Below are 15,336 nucleotides of genomic sequence, written 5' to 3'. Positions count from 1 at the left end.
GACCTTAAATTGGTTCTGTTTTGCAAATTTCAAACCGGTTCAAATTGATTTGAATATTCTTTAAAATTTTAATCATAAATATCATTTTTTATATTTTAAAAAAATAATAATCCAGAATATTTTCTTATGTGTTAAAAATTAAATACTATATATATATATATATATATATATATATATATATATATTCGCCGTAAATATATAATAAATAAATAGAAATGTTTACCACTTGAAGTGGCGGAGGGCTTCCGGCTTCCGAGTGTGGGTTAGTGATGGGGAGTGCGAACTCCGGAGCAGGCGTCAAGGAGGAGACCTCCACGGAGGGAGACGGCGGAGGAGGAGACGCCGCTACAGCCGCCGCCCCGGACGCCTCCGATCCTAGCGCCGACGGTGCCTTCGTCGAGGGCGAGAAGGTCCTCGCCTACCATGGCCCTCTCATCTACGAAGCCAAGGTTCTCGACCTATCCTCCCAGATTAGGGTTCCCGATCTTTTCCTTACCTTTTATCCTCTTGCATCCCCTTGGCTTCGCATGAGATTCGATTGTTCCTTCGGTTTGGTTGCTGCATACGATATTCGATGTTACCCTCGTCAAGAAATCTGCTGTAGTTATTCAAGATTTTGCCAGAAAACGGGTGTCGTGAGAGTGTCGAGAATAGTGTTTTTTCTGTGTGTGTCTCAAGAGTATGTATGAACAAGTGTCTAAAGATACAGACGACATGAATCCTAATTTACAGAACCGGTCAATTCTAGCGGTGTTGTGCTGATTTCAGCTCCTAAGTTAAAAGTTGAATTATTATCTCTGAACACATGGATTCTTCGAGCACGTTCATTGATTAAAGTTGAAGTAATGAGCATGAAAGACACTTTACCCTGGAACTTATTTTTCTCTCCCAAAAGGCCAAAGCTAGTCATTAGAGTCCATCAACTAAAGAACGTTGAACAAGCATTAGGAATTTGAGATTTATGTGAAACTAGTTGGTAAATCATCAAAATGAGGTTCAGACATGGACAGGGAAGAAGAGATAGTGGCTCAAGTGAAGGATGATTCACAGGAGTGCATCCATTAGTGCATTGTGTCTTATAGCCAGTGTAGTGAAGCTCTTTGTCGCATGAATAATAGTGGGATTCTTGATTTACTGACAAGCAAATGAACAAAACTATCTATGTTTGCGAAGGCATGTCTGTCCTAGGTAGATCTCAGATATTGGGGAATGGATTCTCTTTGCATTGCTAATTTAGGCGGTTCATGACTTGCTATGTGTTAGTTCTTGATTATTAACTCATAGGACTCTATTGGGTTTATTATTTTAACAAAATGTCTTCTTGTTAGAAGTTCATCAATGTTACTTAGCTGATTTTGATCAAGCCTGCCCATGTTAGTAAACATATCTCTTCTTTCTTATGAAATTTCTTTTTGTTTTGCTGCATATTAGGCTTTCCTTTTTGCATATTACTACCAAATTTCTTGTTTGTTATGTATTTTATACTCCTTTTTGAAGTACCTCTTGATATGATGATAAGCATTTGTCTTTTGCTAATCAATTGTCACATTATTGTATTGTGATAAAACCCTAAGGTTTTATCTAAGAAAAGAGATAGGGATTTGATCGCTTCGAGAGGACCAATCTCATTTTGATCGCTTCGAGGGGATCAATCTCTAAGTTAGCCAAAAGCTTTGAGCTGTATTTGATTGCTTGAGAAGAATAGTCAAAGGCATTACATATTTATAAAGTTATTTAATCTCTAGTCAACTAGGACCAGGAGTCCTAAAAACTAAACATAGCAATTCCTAATTTGCTACATCAAAAGAATTCTAACAAACTCCTACCATAACTCAGAAAAACTAAATAGGAAAAATAAAGATTAATATCAAATCCCTAAAATTAAGGAATCCTAACATTTCACGCCTCTTCAAAACAGTCTTGTCCTCAAGGCCGAGCAGCAACAAATTCTAGAAACTTCTCCTCTAATGCTTTGTAAGACTCCCAAGTGGCATATTCAATTGGTAAGTTGGCCCATTGAACAAGCACCTCCGTGACGGGATATTTATGACACATCATGACACGTCGATCAAGTATGACTTGAGGCAGGATTTGAACCTCACTAGTAGAAGAAATATCTGGCAAATGGTGTTACACCATATTATCCTCACCTAGCTTCTTTTTAAGGCAAGAAATATTAATAACTGGATGTATCTTAGAGTTTGTTGGCAAGTCCAAGCGATAAACAATTGGGCCAATGCGTTCCAACACCTTATAAGGCCCAAAGAATCAAGGAGATAGCTTCATAGAAGACCAAACCTTTATAGAAGTTTGCTTATATGGCTGAAGTCGAAGAAAAACCCAATCACCCACTGCAAACTCTCTCTCACTACGATGCTTATCAGCTTGTTGCTTCATTCTAGCTTGTGAGACTACGAGATTATCTCTTATAAGTTGAATAATCTTATCCTTATCAAGTAATTCATTGTCCACTTGATCAACGTTAGAAGAACCAGACATGTATTTTGTAATCATGAGAGGAGGTCGACCATAAACCGCTTCAAAAGGAGTCATTTTAGTAGAAGAATGATAAGCTTTACTTTGGAACGCTTATTATCACAAGTTAAAATTCGCTTATTAGAAACCTTTATCTTAAATTTATCACAACGTTCAATGCAATAGGTCAATCGCGTAGCAACCTTGCTCTCCATAAAATTTTTGGTTCTACTAGTATCAATCAAAACAGTAACAGACTGGCATTTTAAAAGCCCTTCAAATTTCATAGTTTGAGGATTAGAATAGCCGACTAATGCATAAACAGTATGTGTGACAGGTTCAATAATCTCATCATTATCAGTACCTTCATGATTAGAGTCTATAGCCTCAATCTCTGGTTCCTCCTCGATTAGTTCAATCATCAAAAGTTTTCCTTGCTTTCATCAATGTTCCCTACTCCACTTTTCATCACAATGCAAGCATAAACCCTTTGTTGTTTGTTCTTTGAGTTCCTCTTAAATCAGTCTTCTAGTATTAGAATTTCGATTAGGAATGGTTTGAGTAGTTGACTTGCTAGTCACTTGTTTATTAACACTCTTGGTTTGACGATTTTCCATGTTAATTTTTTCTTCATGCAAAAGAAATTGCAGCTGTCATAGTGCGAGGTTAGCGAGCCTTAACTTCACAACGAATGTCTAAATTAAGACATTCAATAAATGTTCCCACCAATTGTCTTTCAAACCAGTCTTTAGCCCGATTTGGTAGTTGTTCAAACCAACTTTGATATTCTAACACAGTAGAAGTTTGGCGAATCTTGACAAGCTGCCTTTCAACATTTTCAAATTCGGATGGCCCAAAATGAACAAGAAGCCCTTTTTTTAAACTGCTCCTACGAGGGAATTCCATGACAAGTTTCATACTAATCATACCATTAAATAACATCCCCATCTAGTTGGATTGAAACTATTTCCACTTTAGAACCTTTCGGGGTTCTATGAAAGCGAAAAATTTCTCTGTTCTAGAAATCCAACTGGTCAGATCTCCATCTTTCCATCTAGGAAATTCTACTTTCATGCGAGGGTAGCCATTATCGTGCTCTTGGTAGCCTATTCCTATGTTATCAGATCGGTCAAGTTGTTTACTTGTAGAAGTTGAACTTCCATCTTGTTGAATTTTGCTTAAACTCTCAAGCAAACTCTTTTTGAAATCATTAAGAATTTCTTGCAACCTGCTCTCAATTTTTGCTTCCAAGGCTTTAAATTGGGCTTTCATAGAATTGTTAGTAGTCATTGCGTATGATTGTAGATCTGTAATTCCTAAGTTTTGTTTTTGATTTTGGGTCAAGGGAATGAGCACTGCTTACTTGGCCTTAAAGGTGAAGTTGCTGTTGGCCGCGTGAGCGTCAGGACATGTGGCAGTGTCAGAGAGGAGATTGAGGGATTGTCGATGACACATCACCGAGGACACACTGCCAAGGGAACGCCAAGGACACACCGTCGAGGAACATCGCTCTGATACCAGATAATAAAACCCTATGGTTTTATCTAAGAAAAGAGATAGGGATTTGATCGCTTCGAGAGGATCAACCTCCTTTTGATCGTTTCAAGGGAATTAACCTCCAAGTTAACCAAAGGCTTTGAGTTGTATTTGATTGCTTGAGAAGAATAGTGAAAGACATTACATATTTATAAAGTTATTTAATCCCTAGTCAACTAGGACTAGGAGTCTTAAAAAAATAAAAATAACAATTCCTAATTTGTTATATCAAAGAAATCCTAGCAAACTCCTACGATAACTCAGAAAAACTAAATAGGAAAAATAAAGATTAATATCAAATCCCTAAAATTAAGGACTCCTATAATTAAGGAATCTTAACATATTGCTACATGCTAGGTCCATATTTGTAACCTGGTGTAATGGCAGCAATAGTCCTTGAACTTTAATCAGATTAGCAACAAGTCCGCATTCTTGTTCACTGTTATTCCTATGCTAAGCTACATTAGACCATTAGTTATGTTGATTTGCCATAGGCGATTTTCAGCAGCTGATATTTATTGCACCACCAATGCAGGGACATTGATTTAGGTGATGTGACAGCTTACATGGCATTCTTGGCACTTAGTGACTCTACTAAGTGCTGAATTTGATATTTTTATATGCCACGTTAACATGGACTCTTGGAGTCATATTGCAATGTTGTAAGGTGACTAAGGTCTTTGGAAATATTTATTTACTTTGTGTTTTATGCCATTATTAGATTGCTGATATGGTTTTCCTTGTCCCATGGCTTGATCTAACTGTGCCATGCCCTCCACATATAATCATAAGAGGAAACATATTTAAAACTGAAACCATTAGGCATCTTGTCACAGAGGAACCCCTAGGTGACAACTGGGAAAATAACCCCCTTGGACTATTGTTTAGAGGTACAATGCCATTCCCTTAACAGGCAACTTGAACTCTATTAGAAAAAAAAGGCAAACTTTCCATTTTGGCCTCTGGTTTTCTATTAAATAGAGAATGAAGTGCTTGCTTTTTCCTTGTTTAAAATCATTGCTTTCGTGCCTGCTAAATTTGCTGGTTTCAATCTTTCTCAAGGTTCAAAAAGCCGAATTGCGAAAGGATGAATGGAGATATTTTGTCCATTATCTTGTGAGTGGAAACTATGAGCTCTTTGAAATTAGTTGACAAACACGATATCTTCTGTTTAACTTTTATTTTTACATCTTCTTGCAATGTTTATTGACGACCATTTGTACCCTTTGTCTGCATGTTTAAATTTTAGCAGATTCTTATTGGACTAAAAATTTATTGTTTTCCCTTTTTTTTTAACTCTTGCTTTTCATTGTGCAGGGTTGGAGCAAGAAGTATGTCTTGGTGCAACTGTATTGTTCATAAAAATATATTCTCTCTCTCTTGCACTTGATGCATGTTTTCTTGTTGGTTTATATGTTGGTACTCCTAGATGAGATAATCTAACTTCGGGGTTTATTCTATTCCTTCAATTCTACAGTTGGGATGAATGGGTTGGGACTGATCGTTTGTTGAAGCTGACTGATGAAAACATTCATAAGCAGCAGGCGCTAGAAAAGAACCAGAACACCGATAAAAACCCAAAGTCTGGAAGGTCAACACAAAATAAGCCAAAAGGTTTTGTTTATGATATAGTTCTCTCTGGTCTTTCAATGAACTAGACCATGCTTGTGACCTTGAACCAAATATCTGTTCAATTATTTGTATTTTCTAATTAATCTTACCTTTATGCTGCACAGACAGCTACACTTTGTAGAAATTGATTTTTATGAGACAGAAAGCGGCAAAACAAATTTTAGTCACAAATTATTATGTTTTCTTACTTTCTAGAAAATAATGGCTTCTTATGTGGGACCTGCTGGGAATTTTGATTTGGAGGTTAATATTATCTAAATTTGATGCTCATACAGAGTCATGTTTTTGTCCACTTGGGCAAAATTTATCTACCAAATATTAGATTCTTTCATGTATTCATTCCAAGGTAGCTGGTGTTACTGGTGCCTTCTATCTGAAGATACATGCTGGATATTCATTTCTATGTACATAAGTCTGACATTTGTTCAACTCATTGGTTTATAGAATTTGAGTGTCGACTGACATGAATGTCTTAGAAGTGGTCTTTTTTCAGTTGTTGAAACTTCTTAGTTATTATAAAGTTTTCTTCTAGTATTTAACATTCTCATAACACAATTTACTAAGTACCATGCACAATTTGATAGCTTTTTCTCTCAGATGTGTCAACAATTCTTCTTCTTTCTACTCGTGAATCAGATGTGTGAATTTACTTATAGGTCCTAGTCATGTGCTTCTATCTGCGCAACATTGCTAGGTCATTCTTTTGATAAGGTTGCCGTGTTTGATTGGGAATAAGCCACATATGGTTTGCCTTCATGTTGACAGCTGGGGTCAAATTCCGCTGAGTCCTGTAAAGCTGTCTATACTTCAGAATCTATTCCTCGACCGATCATTCAATTGGATTTGGATTGCTTACAAATTGAGCTTTAATTTTTGTTAACATATATGTAGTTGATTACATATAAATGGTTACATATTGTTTGAATACATTAGATGAGCTGATTTTTGTAATTCGTTTGCAATCTAAAAGTTATAGTGTGGCAATCCTTGTTTGACAGATTCAAAATTGGATAAAGAGGATCCTAGGAGCACTGGTATGACAGTTGTTTTAATTATAAATTTATTCTTTAGTTTCATGTCCAAAATTGTTTTCTTGACTAACATATACTGCCTTTTTCACAACAATGTTTGTTTATACAAACCACCTAAGCAATTAGGTACCATTGTAAATAATTCTATCTGATATTATGGGAAGTAAGAAGATACTTGGTTATGGTGTTTTGGGTCCTACAGTGGATCATCTGCAGTCAGTGCTTGAAAATTCTTTGATGCTAGAACTGCCGTGAGAAAAAAGTGCATTTGCTAAGTATCTGTTTCTAATTTTATTTATCTTCTTGAATCATAGTGAAGATAATACTCGGGTGATTTTTTACCACATTGAAGCATTTACATTAACTGGGAAAGATGGTATAAAAAGAATTCAATGTTCAAGATGCATCAAAACGTCATGTACAAAGACAGGATTTCTAGGATGAATGATTCAATCTTAAAGAACCTAACTTAGAGTACAATGTTCAAGATGAAAATTTGCTGACTGTGCACAAGGCTGTGAGAAATTAGGACACAAAAGGCAATGTAGTCAGGAAGCAAATAAAAAATTTTCACTTGTTTACTTAGGTTAATCTATGCTGTTTGATTGAAATGTTCTTAAATTTTCACACAAGGAAGGTGATCCTACGCACTTGCTTAGTCAGCGTGCTCTTATTCTGGTGCTTTGTATTTCTTTTGAGCTCTATCTATGTGAGTTTTTTTGTATGATTTAGCGGTTTTGGTTCATTTTCGGGTATTGGATTTAGATTCAGCTAGAATTGGAATGGGTTGGCCAAATCCTTCAACTCATTTGAATTATTAACATATGAACTACTCTTGGAACTACAATCCTTCCTTTTTTGTATGGTTTGCAATAACTAACTATGAACTGGAATCATCTTTTGTTTTAAGATTATTTTATTATATATCCTTTTATATTTTTATTCATGTCATATTATCTCATGTTTTATTTATTTCATTAGATATTATATTTTGAGACAATTTGATGATTATATTATTTTATTGCTGTTCTTTTAGTTTTATGTTCACTGAAGTCTTTTTCTTAATTTTATATTATCGTTATATATTATTAATTTATCATGCATTATGTTATATAATTTTAAATATTATTATTTTGTTTTTATGTATTAATTTCAATTATTTTGGTTAAATCTTTGGAAGCGGGAATGCATATCTCATTTCGATATGTAGGATTTCAAATCCCTGCAGGTGGGACTTTGCATAGGAATTCAAATCCTGTTCCTCGCAACCAAACTCCAGAAATGAAAATTAGCCATTCCCATTCTCACTGCAATCTTCATATCTGATGAACCAAATGCCACTTAACATATTTCATTCAGAACAGCAAGGTACCATGTAATCAGCCTAACACAGTTTCTTGAGACTCAAAACTGATTAAATTTGAATCATGCTCTTTTGTGTACTGATTAGAGACAAAATAATTATTGTTAGTCCAAATGTCAACAGCAGTACCAAATGTTACTCCCAAATCTTTTAGCACAATGCACATTACCCCATGCTATTGGTTGATAGGCACTGTATCTCTTCATTATCGGTTGAATTTTTTTCATATGTTATCATCCTTTTAGGAAAAACCTTGTCATTTATGTGATCTGACATATACATTTATCTTCAAATCCAGTGTCAAAGGGCAAGAAGCGGAAGGCTCAGTCTGGTGTTGAGGTGTGCTTTCTTGATCTGCATATGAACTGCTTTTCCTCCTTATAAGCCGACTATCTATATTTGCTTCTACACCATTTATTCTCCTTTCTAACCTTGAAATTCTATTGAAATAATTATATGATAGAAGTTTGCTACTTCTTCAAGTCCTTATAAAAGGTTAATTGATGACTTGATTCCCTTTAGCTCAGCATATCTATATGTGTGACTTCTCTTGCAGCACATTGGAAACTCACCTAGTTGTCCAATTCTATAGTTTTAGAAGTAACACACATTTTTCATAACATGGACTTGAGAATCCTAGAAAGACTCATATTGTTCACCTTTTTATTTTCTGATTTATTTTATTTTTTATTAACATTGAGTTGTGTGATGCATCTTTGTCTATTTTTTAGGATGACAAGAGAACATCAGAGAATCTTGTAAAATTACAATTTCCTTTGACTCTTAAGAAGCAGCTGGTTGATGATTGGGAATTTGTTACCCAGCTGGGTAAGGTAACTACATTCCTTATGCTGTCTGATTTCTAATGCTAAGTTTTTTGTCATTTACTTGACCATAAATGGTTATGCATTCTATCACACTTATGTTTTCAGATTTATAATGATTAATAGATTAAAAGTGGATTTTATTGAAATACTTTGCAAAGTGTTGAAGTGAAGGCACATGCATTGCTATCATGTTGGAAGTTGTATGAGGTTCTTCTGCATTGATGATGAAACCTTTAACAGGATGAGTACATATAAAATATAATGCTCTACTTGCTTGCTTGTCAAAAGACTCAAAACCTAGTTTGCAAAGAGACTAGTGCCAGCAATGTCAATCTTGGTCGAAAATTTTATCGTAAATGCTTTGAAAGATGGAAATGTGAAATGAGACCCAGAAACAAATCTGTGTCTGCACTAGTTTAGAACTTCACATTTTTATAATAAGGAATATTTATTGGCATGTTTTATGGGTACACACACACACCAATATCATGTGGATTTCTTGTTTTTTTCATGTTCTTTACTATCTTCTATTTGGTTTTTGTTTTGCTACATAACATCATTTTATTTTGTTCTCTTATTTCTAAGGTTTTATGCACGCTATCATCTACAATGATAGAAGTCACTTAGCCTTATAGTGTTTCCTTTGCAGTTAGTCAAGCTTCCACGTTCTCCAAATGTTGATGACATCCTAAAAAAGTACCTTGATTACCGGACAAAGAAGGATGGGATGTAAGTTTAAGATGGAACAATGCATATGTCTACTTATGCTCAATTTTCATCTTTGCTAATTTCCTTTTATATTTGCACTGGTTTGCTTCTTCTTAGTGGTGGTTCTTTCTCGACTAATAATTGATATCACGTGTTCCTTTCTTTGAGTTGATGAGTTGAGGAATTCATGCTGTTCCCCGTTAAGGAACATTTTTTCCCTCATTAAGGATCTTCACTCTATGAATAATTGCTTCAGGTTTCCTCGGATACCAATGTAGATGAAAATCAAGTTCATAAAGGGAATTTATGTACTATGATTATTAACATTCATCATTCTAGAATTTTTTATGTTAGTGTTAATAAATCAGTTTTGTTAAAGGCATTAGGTGCTAACAGATGCCAATGTTCCAAAATGCCCGAGGCACCTAGGCAAGCTCCAGAGTGCCCAGTGATAACACATTGATGGATCAAATCTCCTTCCTTTCTAGTGGGCAGATGATTGCTGGTGTTAATGAGCTTTTTTGTGTCAGATTTTGAGTGTGAATGGCAAGTGAAGGGAAAAGAGGGAAGAGAAGGGAAGGATGTTATGTTGCCTATCCTAGTAGTTGAAGGCCTTGTAGCTTATTCTTTAAAAAGAAGTGAAATTAGTCAGGTCACTTGATTTTATTCAATCCAAATCTAATCCTTACTCGGAATCTTCAACACCTGGGTAGGATGGTTTGAGAACTTCTTCTTTATTCCGTTACTGATCTGGTTTGTACTATTGTGGTGATTAGTTATCACTCTGTTCAGTTGATGCATTAATTTAGTCAAGATAATTTTTGATGCAGCATACGATGAAGTCTTTTGTTTGGGGTTGGGGTTGGTTCTGAACTTGTCAGGTTATTCCACATGGATTTTCTGCTAAGCTTGCCAATTGTGGTGGCATAATCCGAACTTTAACTTTGGCACTGTATGAATATTTGTCTGTGGTTTGCTGGATCAACCCATCCTAGCCCAATATGATAATCTGGTTTGAATTGTAAACTGACATTATCGAAGTTAAAAGGTACATTAAATCCTCTTGAACTTGGATGCCTCTTGCCAAATCTATGATCGTGCAAACCTGTGCTACAACCTGATCCAGTTGGTTTGAATCTCTCCAAGATGTTGATTTCATACGATAATGTCCAACATTGAGATGCATACTTGTAAACTTTGCAAACTATATTAGCTTATTTTCTTGTATGCATGCTTGTCCTTGTAGTGTTGAAAACCCCTAGCACATTTCTCTTGTTTTGGTTATCTGTGTTATATTCCTTTGTTATACCTTGTAGTCTGTGTTGTGTCATTCTTTCTTTAAAAGGGCTTTGTGGTCATATGTTCTACATTATTATAATGACCTTAAACTTTTATACTGTTTTCAATAACATTAACGTAGTTTTATTGCTGCTTGGGGGTATATGAACGACTTTAAAACTGTTCAAGGATCGCTGAGTCGGTTGGCGAGATTTTGAAAGGGTTGCGTTGCTATTTTGACAAAGCATTACCAGCAATGCTTTTGTACAAGAAAGAGCGGCAACAATATCATGAAGCAGTTCGTGATGATGTGTCTCCCTCAACAGTGTATGGAGCTGAACATCTGTTACGTCTTTTTGGTATGCACTGTATACATCATTTGTTGTGTTTCCTCCTGTTCGAAAGTATACTGACAGGCCTATCTCACATTGTCTGTATTTTGTGTTCACTGTTTCTTATCCGGTAGAAATTTCTTTATTTAAGTTGATACTGCTTATGATTTGATTGATTTGCTTATATGCCATTCACTTGATTTCTATGCTGAGGCATTATGCTTAATCTACTAGATTCCAATGTTTCTGTTGGACAAATTGTGACATAATAGATGGCCTTCATAGTGCAACCCACAAGCCTCTATAATTATCTTGTTTTTCTTGCTCTGTTATCTTATAGATCGACAGGTTGACAAATTGGTTTCTTTTCTCTTGTTTTTTGCCCTTATCTTTTAATAACATTGATGGTTGAATAATGATGGTATTTACACCTCTTATCTATGTTTAAGAAACAATCTTATTCGTTAAAGCATAAAAAATATCCTTTATATTTTTTAGAATATTGTTTTAGAGGAAATTTCTCTTAAGGAATATTCTGTATCCTTGGTAAGCACTTTGGTTGTCATATGCATGGCCTTTAATATGTGTATTATGAAAAAGTATTATGGTCTATCTGCCTGATAAAGGTTTGTTGTGTTTTGTTGCTATTGGTTTAACTTCTTGAGCTTCTTTATGTGAATTTAAACCATGTTATCATATATATTGATTCAGTGACTTTGTTTTTTTATTCTGCAGTCAAGTTGCCTGAATTACTTGCCTATGTCAACATGGAGGAGGAAGCACTTGTGAAATTACAGCAGAAACTGTTGGACTTTCTCAAGTATGACTTTTTAAGACTTTTTTTTATTGTTTCTACTTATGATTTTGAGTATGCTTGTTTTGATACCATGTAAAGAAGGCCTTGATATCTTTTTAGTTATGTTTTTCACATTATGTTTTATAGTAAGTTACTTTATACTTCCTAAGCTTTTCGATTCGTTCATGCAAATGCATGCTGTAACCTGTTGTTTCTCCACTGCCATCTCCAATGTGACAGTGGTTTAGTTCAATCAGTAATTGCAAGTTGCAGAAAATCAGCAACTTAGGATTAACAATTCATTCGAAACTATTTATCTGACTTTTCGGAGGTGTTCAGGCTGGCTTGTCTAATTTTCTTGTAAGTTCTTGACATTTTCTTTGATATAGTAGAAAAAAACAACTAAATATATGTGAATTACCTGTCTTATTTTAAACTACCAAAACATTGTGTGTGATCCATGTTCAAGGGCCAAATTAGTCTTCTCTGTATAGTTCCAATGTCCGTGAAGAGACATGATAAAAATGTAGGTACAACTAGGAAAAGTGTAGGAATCGACTCCCTAGTCTAATTTATGGTGCTTTATGTTTCATTATTGACTAAACTAATTTACCCTAAATGCTTAGTCATCGATAGAGTTCTGCACTTTAGGTTTCGAGACACATTATGTTTATAAGTATCATTGGTTGCTGGGCAATTCACACACATAACTTCATTACTTGCCACTATTTTGTAGCAAATATGTTGATTTTTGATATGTCATCTGTTTGTGATACTTTGGGTATGCTTTCTGCTCCAAGTTGTTAGATTTCGTGTATGCCATGACCTGTCCCCTATTTGTTGTTGTCCACCGTGAGAAAGACTTTTTTTCGTCACATATGTTGCTGCAAATGGATTTACTTATCATGCGTGTGGATTTGATTATCTTTTATAGGTGACGCATGTCTTTCTTTTTTGTGCCTTTTTAAGTCTAACCTTCTAATACATTTCTTCTTCAGCAGATTACTTGTTTTTCTCTTGGCATTCTACTGTTTTTCCATTATGAATAGCAAAATTTGAGTCCTGTAAAATATAACAGTTAGAATCCCAGACCTGACACGACAAAACTTCATGTGCAGGTTTTTGCAGAAAAACCAGAGCGTCTTCTTTCTTTCGACATATGATGGCTCCGCAGGAATGGATGAATCTGATACCAAATAGACGTCATCTGTTCTCAGTGTTATTTCCATGCATCTCTTTTATGGCCTGGTTTTGTTGTATGTCTTAGTTTATGTTGCTCGGAGTTTTGCAGGAAAAAATTGTAGCTTTAATTTGACAATGGTACAAATGAGATGGTGACCATCAGTACCGGGTCATGAGATGTTTTAAACCGATTAGAAATGACGTGAGAAACTATGTTGCATTCAACTGGTCATGTAATTGGACTTGTAGATGTTAATTGCCACACTTTGTGCACCATTATGTCTATTACACTTTTCTCTATCAGGAAGAATGATGACTCTTAGACTTGCTTATCAGGTCAGTCAGTCACTTCTACCTTTTCTTGTTCATCTTAGATTGTTTTGTTACGATATAACTATTTCTGATATTGCACACTCTTTGTCTGCTTTTTGCTGTCAGGCTTGCAGGTTAAGGCATTCTAAGTTTTCCTTGTGTCGGTGCTTATCATTCCGAGTCTGGTGTGTTCCGTTGCCTCCAGGCTTTACTAGGCGTGAGAGCATCCGCCTCCAAGAGGTTAAAGGAAGAAGCTCCTCCTAAGGTAAGCACGCGAAGCTGGATCCAATTCAAAGGTAATCTCTCTCCTTTCGGAACACGGGACCCGGTGAACCCTAGCCCCCTTTGGTCTTGTATCGGATCTGGCTTTAAACACAGACTTGTCACTCACAGGAGCCAATACTGACCCACATTCTTGCTAGTAGACCTCCACACTCACAATTAAATCGACTCCCTCCTTGAAGCCCTCCAGAAGCTCTTCTCTCTGCTGCGCCAAAGACAGATTGGCATCCATCTTCGCATGGAATCAGATTTCTTCAACAACTTCCTTCGGTGATGCCTTTTATCAGCGTTTGACCTCTTTTCTTCTTCTGTTTGTGCCTTCTCCCATCGCTGCTGCTGCTGCTTCGTTGGCTGGTGATAGCCATTGCTATTCCTACCAGCCATTGCCTCGCTAAGTCCACCTCGTCTTCCTGTGTGTTGAACAATGACATGAGGCATACAAGGGTTATATCAATCAGCTGTCACCGGCCGCATCGGTTCGCTGCGAAGGAACACTGTTCGTAGTGCTCAGAATAAGAGATAAAGATTATCTTTTCGTTTTTCTCATCTCACATGTCGTCTTCACTGTACAGGTCGAAAGCCAACACCTCTGATGGCGGCGCCACGGATGGCCGTCTCGGGCGGCGGCTGCGTTCGCATGACGCTGCTGTGGTCCGACCCTGACAAGTAACTTCTCACCTCGCTGCGGATCATCTCTTGCATTACCGCCAAATGCTCGCCGCTGAGTCGGAACGGCAGATGCCGCGTTCTGTGGCCAGAGGCGGTCGTTTCATGCTGGCTGTGGTTGTGGTTGTGGCTGCTGCTCCTGCCCTGGTGGCGGTTGAATGTGCCCACGTGATCCGATCCGGGAAGTGACAGCGTCAAGGACGTCGAGGGATCGACCGCGTTGGCAGCGGAAGAGGCCAAGTGTGGAGGAGAAGCAGCAACTCCACCGGTCCTCAGAACCGGACGGTTAACGAGACACACAGCCGGATGGTTGCAGTCTCTCACATCCGACATGGACGGGCTGCCGGATCTCAGGCAGATCACCAAGTCCGCAGACGTGTACGCCACCCCGACGCAGCTCGCCCTCTTGAACGGCCTTTCCGCCGGCGCGTCCTTGAGATCCACTGCCATGGCAAACCCCTCGGCGTCGTCGACCGGCGGCGGCGAGGACTTGCGCTTGAGGGTGGAGTACCAGTGGTTCTTGATGGCGTTGTCGGTGCGGCCGGAGAGGAGGCGGGCGATGGTGGCCCACTTGTTGCCCAAGCGGCGGTGGGCGCGGACGATGGCCTCGTCCTCCTCGGCAGTGAAGGGGCGGTGCTCCACCCGGGGCGACAGCTGGTTGCACCACCGGAGGCGGCACGACTTGCCCGACCGCCCGGGGATGGACCGGCTGATCAGCGACCAGTTCCTCGGACCATGCCGCTCCACCAGACGCAACAGCGCCTCGTCCTCCTCCGCTCTCCACGGCCCCGTGACTCGGGTCATCTCCTTACTCCGCCCGGCCACCACCGAAGTCGCTGCAGCTGCCGTCACCATGTTCATCCACAGAGGCATGTTCTTGATCGCCTCTTCTATCTATGTTCTTGTGGTGTTGTAG

General features: G+C 37.7%; 2 protein-coding genes across 5 annotated transcripts; both read left to right on the top strand.

Annotated features, from left to right (window-relative positions):
* Nucleotides 1–228: 228 nt before the first annotated feature.
* Nucleotides 229–13,436, top strand: LOC135648090 (protein MRG1-like). Of its 4 annotated transcripts, none has more exons than XM_065165738.1 (11): nt 229–449; nt 5,074–5,127; nt 5,329–5,342; nt 5,489–5,625; nt 6,642–6,677; nt 8,336–8,376; nt 8,769–8,870; nt 9,514–9,593; nt 11,040–11,209; nt 11,918–12,002; nt 13,097–13,436. In XM_065165738.1, the coding sequence occupies exons 1-11, from the start codon at nt 270–272 to the stop codon at nt 13,176–13,178; spliced, it is 981 nt and encodes a 326-aa protein (XP_065021810.1). In that variant the 5' UTR covers nt 229–269; the 3' UTR covers nt 13,179–13,436. The 4 variants fall into 4 exon arrangements, with proteins under 4 accessions (XP_065021810.1, XP_065021809.1, XP_065021812.1 ...); XM_065165737.1 differs by having other exon boundaries at nt 5,329–5,360; XM_065165740.1 differs by lacking the exon at nt 5,074–5,127.
* A 287-nt stretch (nt 13,437–13,723) lies between these two features.
* Nucleotides 13,724–15,336, top strand: LOC135672070 (uncharacterized). Its single transcript, XM_065180524.1, has one exon. The coding sequence runs from the start codon at nt 14,752–14,754 to the stop codon at nt 15,334–15,336; it is 585 nt and encodes a 194-aa protein (XP_065036596.1). The 5' UTR covers nt 13,724–14,751.

Source organism: Musa acuminata, chromosome BXJ1-4, assembly GCF_036884655.1.
Source record: "Musa acuminata AAA Group cultivar baxijiao chromosome BXJ1-4, Cavendish_Baxijiao_AAA, whole genome shotgun sequence".
Classification (NCBI taxonomy): Eukaryota; Viridiplantae; Streptophyta; class Magnoliopsida; order Zingiberales; family Musaceae; genus Musa; species Musa acuminata.
Note: the sequence above shows the minus strand (reverse complement) of the source record. Positions and strands in the feature narration are given on the sequence as shown.